The sequence below is a fragment of the Henckelia pumila genome, chromosome 4, assembly GCF_033568475.1.
Source record: "Henckelia pumila isolate YLH828 chromosome 4, ASM3356847v2, whole genome shotgun sequence".
Classification (NCBI taxonomy): Eukaryota; Viridiplantae; Streptophyta; class Magnoliopsida; order Lamiales; family Gesneriaceae; genus Henckelia; species Henckelia pumila.
The window spans coordinates 157,890,419-157,896,873 of record NC_133123.1 but is presented as its reverse complement, the minus strand read 5'-3'; the positions used below and the strand labels follow the sequence as shown (position 1 = coordinate 157,896,873).

The following is a 6,455-nucleotide window of genomic DNA, read 5'->3' as shown; positions in this document are numbered from 1 at the left end:
TAGGATTGTAACCATTCTCAAATATTATCACTATGCGCAAAAATATGTGAAAAAGTTAATATCTGAAAAATTTACAAAAATAATAATAATAATAATAATAATAATAATAAAGACATTGGTGAATTTGTAGTAATTTGACCATCAAGTAACTTGTTTCCTTGTTTTCTTTTTTCTTATATTTCCAGGAAGGGGTTTGATGAGGTTTACATTTTCACCGAGAATCCGGAACTTGAATCGTGATTGATGTATATATATATATTTCCAGGAAGGTGTTTGATGAGGTATGTATCTATTTCCACCCAGTGGAGCGTCTGATGTTCTTCGATTTCCCCATCTCCAAGTCTTTTTTCGTGGAATCCATCGTCCCCAAACTCAAGGAATCGTTGCTCCAGACGCTCAAGCATTTCATGCCACTTTCTGGGATTATCGTCCATCCTCTGGATTCCAGCAGGCCCTATTCGAGATTCGTGGTGGGAGACTCTGTGTCGCTTACCATAGCCGAATGCATGAAAGACTTCAATCACCTCACCGGGAACCACCCTCGAGTTGCCGATGAGTTGTACGCCTGTGTTCCGAATCTCCCGCCGGCTACTCATTCGACGGATGTTGTGGTTTTCCCTGTGTTAGCTGTGCAGGTGACACTGTTCCCAGACCATGGAATCTGCCTGGGTTTCTCCAATCACCACGCCATCGGAGACTCCAGCTCGATTGTTCCTTTCATGAAAGCCTGGGCTTCGGTCAACAGATTCGGAATTGAGGATTTGGCCTTTGTTTTGATTTGTTTAGTATCATTTTGTTTCTTGAGTTTAGGTACCAGCCTATTCATTCTTTTATGTCGTTACCTTTTTCTTTATACTTATTATTTTATGCTAACTTTGCTAATTGCTATCTTGCAGCTCCTCTTGTCATCCTGGAAAAGATCTACGCTACCAGGGATCTCTGGTATTCTAGCAGGTTCCTTGTACCTCTCAAATGTGTTCCATACACGTATAATGAAGGTAGTGCGTAATTTATGCTTGCATTTTATGGCTACTTCGAGATTACATTTTCCTCAATAAAATTTGGCATCCTTGTTCCGTGAAAAATATGTTAAATGGGCCTTCCAAATGCTAGCATGGTGAAATAGTGATATTGAAACATTGCATAATTATTGACTCGTATAGTATATTAATGGTGGTTTCAAATTTCAGATATGGTTGATGAAATAATATGTGTAGGTGTTGTCCTGTAAAATACTTTTAGGCCTCGGCACCAAGTTAGTATTAATATATTTCGTTTTTTTTATCCAACATTTTGGTTAGTGATTAAAGGTGTTGGAATTGGTTGGAAATGCTGTGTGTGATAACAAGAACAGGATAATCTCGACACACTTGCTATTGACCATGAGCCATGAGGAACAATGAGGAGCTCGAAAAATTGCTGCAAGTTGTATATTTGATGTTTGGATGTTCCGATTTGTATTGAATTAGAATTCTAATGATTTGTATTGAATTAGAATTCTAATTTTGAGTGATTTGTAATACTAAAAAATTGTATATTAAATTTTATTTTTGAAATTTTAAATTTTGGTTTATTTATAATATTGAAATTTATATTATTTTTTAAATTTTTTTTTTGTTTTTTATATAAAAAACAACAACGGATAAAATCCGTTGTCGTAGGGATCTAAAACTGTTGTAACTGATGGTATTGTTAAAAGCACGCCCCTACGACAACGGATAAAATCCGTTGTTGTTTCTATCAAAGACAACGGATTCGCCCCTAACGACAACGCATAAAATCCGTTGTCGTATATGCACCTACAACAACGGATTTTATCCGTTGTCTTTTCCCTCAAAGACAACGGATTTTATCCGTTGTCGTAGGTGCGTACTTTTAACAACACCCTCAGTTACAACAGTTTTTAACCCCCTACGACAATGGATAAAATCCATTGTCTTTTTGCGTTTTTCTTGTAGTGTCATTTTGGATTCAACAATTCAACTCAAATTTGATGGCTACCAAACTTGATACCATTCACATTGTCATGGTTTCACACTTTACCTAACATCCAAAATCTTGCCTATAAATACACCCCAAAACCATTGTTTCAAATCATCCCAAGAAATCCCAAAAACACAAGCAATTAATAAATAGTGTTTTTTGTAGCCTAGTCATTTAGATAAATTTTAGTATGCTCTGTGGTTGCGGCGATGTCCGATTTTCCACATCAGAAAGAATTTTCTATGTGATTAGATTTGTGTGAGTTCCACTTGTAAAGTGAGATTGAGTGTGTCATCCAAGAATTATTATTCTTGAAGTACTTGGTATCCCCTAAGTTGTTCTAGGGAGCGTTGTTGTTATCTCCTATTATTCTAGGAATGTGTTGTACTCATTATTGATATAGTGAAGATTTTCTTGGTGGACTTAGGTCCCGTGGTTTTTTTCTAATTTAGGTTTTCCACGTAAAAATCCTTGTGTCGTTTTCTTCGTGCTTATTATCTTGATTGATATTGATATCATGGAAACACTTTGATCCGATAGTATAAGAAAAAAGAATCAAAAACTTCCGCTACATAAAATTCAATTAATTTTGGCTATCTTTCTCAACAAATAATGAGCCCAAAATGCTGGTTCCTTTTATATTTGTAAAAAAAACATGTACATGTCTTCAGATATAATTTACTCGTTACTCCTGGGAAAGGTAATCACCAGCTTGATTCTAGCTTGATTGTTCATTTCTTTTTCGGGCCGCGAGGCAGCTTATGCACCTAAATCACAAGTGTTTTATTGTTCCCTCTTCTATGTCGTCAAACTCAAGCAAATTCTTTAACCATGGTTTGTGTTTTCATGCATGCAACCTCTAAACCATGCATAATTGATAAGCACAAATTATATCGTTTATTTGACACTTTATTTTGCCTTATTCGTGCTTATTTGGCATTTTTATTCCGACTTTTGCGCCGATTTTGTCATACTTTTATGCGTTTGTAGGTTTGAATAAAAGTTGAGAAGACTTAAATATTGAAGAAAAAGTCAAACAATGCGATGCCACGTCGGAACTTGGCCGAAAAACACGAAAAAATCCCTAGAAGCCAAGAAGGATTCTAGACAGAAAAATATCCGGACCCCGTGCCCTGTCTGGAACCACCTCCGTGCACATGTTAATGAAGAAATTCGGGACAGAGTACATTCGGAGGGGTACACGGACATTATCCGGGGTCCGTGTAGTTACTGTTCACAAGAAAATTTAATATCCGGATGTGCATCCGGAGGGTATCCGGGGTCCGTGTGGTTCGCGAATTTGGAAAAAAATTATATTTCCAAAATTTGGAAATTTCGAGACTCTTTTATTGAAGGCAATATTGGACACATATTTGGGACGAAAAATAGGGCTTTTTGAGAGAGATATAAAAGGGAATCAAGCCCTAATGGGAGAGGACTTTTGACTCTTAAACTTTTGCCAGATTTCAGAACTGACGGCGGAGAGCAGAATTGAAGAACACAAGCAAGATTCGGCATCATCGCTGAGATTTTCTTTATTCTTCTTTTTCTGATTTATTTATTATGAATTCAAACATGAGAATTTTGTCTCTCTTTGATATTATGGAGTAATCATATTTTGACCGGGGCCACGATAGAGCCAAACTATTGATTTTTGTTCATGGAATGGATTGATTGATTTTTTATTTATGAAATATTTATTGATTGATATTTGTGCATAATTCTTGCTTTTAATCTGACCAATTAATTGCATGTTTATTGTTTGATCTGGACTTGAAAAAGAAAAGATTGAAATTAGCTTCAAAAATATTGATTGACACATGGTTAAACCGCTTGACTAGAAATAGTATTCGGTTTCAGTGTGCGATTTTAGGCGAAAGCTGAAATTCCATAACTCGTGAATGTGTTTTTGTTTAATTAAATTCAATTAGAAATAATTGGACTGTTAAATGAAAATAGGATTATTAATTCTAGAAATAGATTAATAATTATTCTAGGGAATTTCGTCGTGAATATGAATGAGTCTTGTTTGATTAAATCCAATACATGACAATTATCGATGTCTGGTACCGTTGTATGTTCCTGGTCATTTTTCAAAAATTTGAATCAGTCTTAAAGTTTTTTTGCTCATTTAATTTAATTTAAACTTCCGCTTTAGAATAATTTAGTTATTTTCATTAGTTGAATAAGTCGTAAAAATCTCTCATTTTAATTAGCCTAGACTAAATTTAATAATCTATATCTTAGTATTTGAACATTAGTCTCTGTGGGATCGACTTGAATTCTGTCCAATTATATTATAAAATTGTTTAATTTTTTGTTTTGATTTATTAAATTTTCAAAACTTGGTTTTCATATATAGACTTTTAATTTACGGTTATTTTGGTCTAATTGGTAACGTGAAAGTTTGATATGTGTGCATTTTTCGGTGTCAAATCAAAAATTGGACTAAAATAGCTTAAAACTAAAAGTAAGTGTATCAAAACCAAATTTTAAAAAGTTGATTGATCAAAAGAAAAAAAAAAAACAAGTTAACCGAATAAAAAAACCAATTTCCTAATATTATTATAAATAAATTATACATGCGTTACAGTAGACAAATTCATACCCATATCATACTAATCTACGTATACTAAGTAATTGTCTATTGTTAAAGTAGTTAAAAGTATTGACACTGTTTGAACAAGTAATTTAAAAACATTTTTAGAGTGTTTTATAAGTTAAAAAACCCTTAAAATTTGTGTTTGAGTGAGAATTTGTAAAACATTTTCTGTTTTTTTTTTTAAACAGTTTTTGCTATTTTTAGTTTGTTAAAGATCAATTGAAAGATGTTTTTTGAATTTTTTTTAAAATAATTATCAAACACCTTTTCAATCTTAAAAATATTTTTAAAAAATAGTTTTTCAAACATATATTTATTTTTAAAAAATTTTTAAAATGTTTTATAAAAATTTAATAAAAGTAATTTTTTAAAAATATCTGGTAAGAATCTCGAGATTAATATTAAAATTAGAGGCTTTAAAAATGGTTTTTTAATAATAATTATTTATGCAATTGAGTTATATGATTATTTACAAATTCAAAAGTACAGATAAAGATCATAAATTTTTTTTATTAGAATATAATAGATATGGATAAGATGCAAATTATTTAAAATAAAATTTATGATATTTTTCATTAAAAAAATTGTTATTTTCTTTTTATTTTAACAAAAATATAAAAAATAGAATATTCTTCAATTTAAGAAAATGAGTATTTTTTTTATCAATCATTAATAATAAACCATGACACACGTATTCTCTTAAAATAGAAACATGTTTCTATTAATAAATTCTTTAATCGTGAAAATGACATCGACCCAAAAATAGGTCAACCTCCTGCATGCCTCCACAGACCACACGTCTTCTTCGAAATTTGTCTCCTCTTCATAAAATAATCATACTATATTTATTTTCTTGTTCATGAATAGTTGCCATCGAATTTCCATGTGAATGGGGAGTACTATAAGGCTGCATTCGGTACGAGCATTTCATAATTAAATGATTAAAAAATTGATTGATAAATATTGGTTGATAAAGAAAGGGTTTAGTACATGTCATCCGCAGGGTACTTGGTTGATAAAGAAAGGGTTTAGTACATGTCGCCCGCAGGGTAGTACCCTGCGGGTGATGTGTAACCCCATGATTGGTCAAAATTAGTGGGGTCCATTGATTTTAATCAATCACGAGCCGTCATGTCACCTGCAGGACACTACCCTGCGGGTAGCATTTACTCAACCATAAAGAAAGATTGATAATATATTTGGTAGTTATTATTATGTTTGGTGTGTTTTTTAAAAGTGGGATAAGTTAATATTATTTATTTCAAGACCAAAATGCCCCCATCTACCAAACAAATCTCTCACCCACGATTTAATAAACCAATAGGCAAAACAAAAAGATCTGAAATTTGTCCAGCTTTTTCCCTTTCTCCTTGTCGCCAGATTTGAACGGGCTTTTTCCCTTTCTCTTTGTCGCGAGATTTGAACGGCAAAATGAAGAAGAAATAGATCCAGCTTTGTCCCTTTTTTCTTGTTGCGAAATCTGAAGAGGTGGAGGATTAAAGAGTGGTTCAGTCTATCGACTTCGGGGAACTCTTCTTCGACTTTGCTATCTTCGATCACGGGAGAGGGCAGTGTTTCCAACGGAAAGGGTGGCGGCGGATCGACGGTGAGGAAAGATGAGGGAAGACTTGGGTAGAAGAAGTGAAGAGTTGTGGTTTTTAATATTTATATTTATATTGAAGGGGTAATTTGGTAAATGGCGTTATCTAATCGACCAGGACAAATGCAATCCACAGCAAAACATATATATTAGTAGTCCAAGTTCTACAGTAGATATCTATCAATCCTTATGTTTATCTGAGCTCAAAAATTGAAACAAACGTGGCTTGTGAAACCATGGAGTTATCAAACGTATCAAACGGGGCCTAAT

The 6,455-nt window shown here is 33.1% G+C and overlaps 1 protein-coding gene across 1 annotated transcript; it reads left to right on the top strand.

Annotated features, from left to right (window-relative positions):
- The first annotated feature begins 314 nt into the window (after positions 1 to 314).
- LOC140894598 (malonyl-coenzyme:anthocyanin 5-O-glucoside-6'''-O-malonyltransferase-like) lies at positions 315 to 1,437 on the top strand. Its single transcript, XM_073303149.1, has 3 exons — positions 315 to 810; positions 897 to 998; positions 1,302 to 1,437. Exons 1-3 carry the CDS (start codon positions 315 to 317, stop codon positions 1,340 to 1,342), a joined length of 639 nt encoding a protein of 212 aa, XP_073159250.1. The 3' UTR covers positions 1,343 to 1,437.
- The last annotated feature ends 5,018 nt before the right edge of the window (positions 1,438 to 6,455 follow it).

What these genes read in the sequence shown, in the direction of transcription:
- LOC140894598 (XM_073303149.1), top strand. Translation starts at nt 315, where the DNA reads ATGTTCTTCGATTTCCCCATCTCCAAGTCTTTTTTCGTGGAATCCATC. An exon ending in ATTTTGTTTCTTGAGTTTAG is followed by an intron (nt 811 to 896) that starts GTACCAGCCTAT and finishes GCTATCTTGCAG; the next exon opens with CTCCTCTTGTCATCCTGGAA. An exon ending in TCCATACACGTATAATGAAG is followed by an intron (nt 999 to 1,301) that starts GTAGTGCGTAAT and finishes CATTTTGGTTAG; the next exon opens with TGATTAAAGGTGTTGGAATT.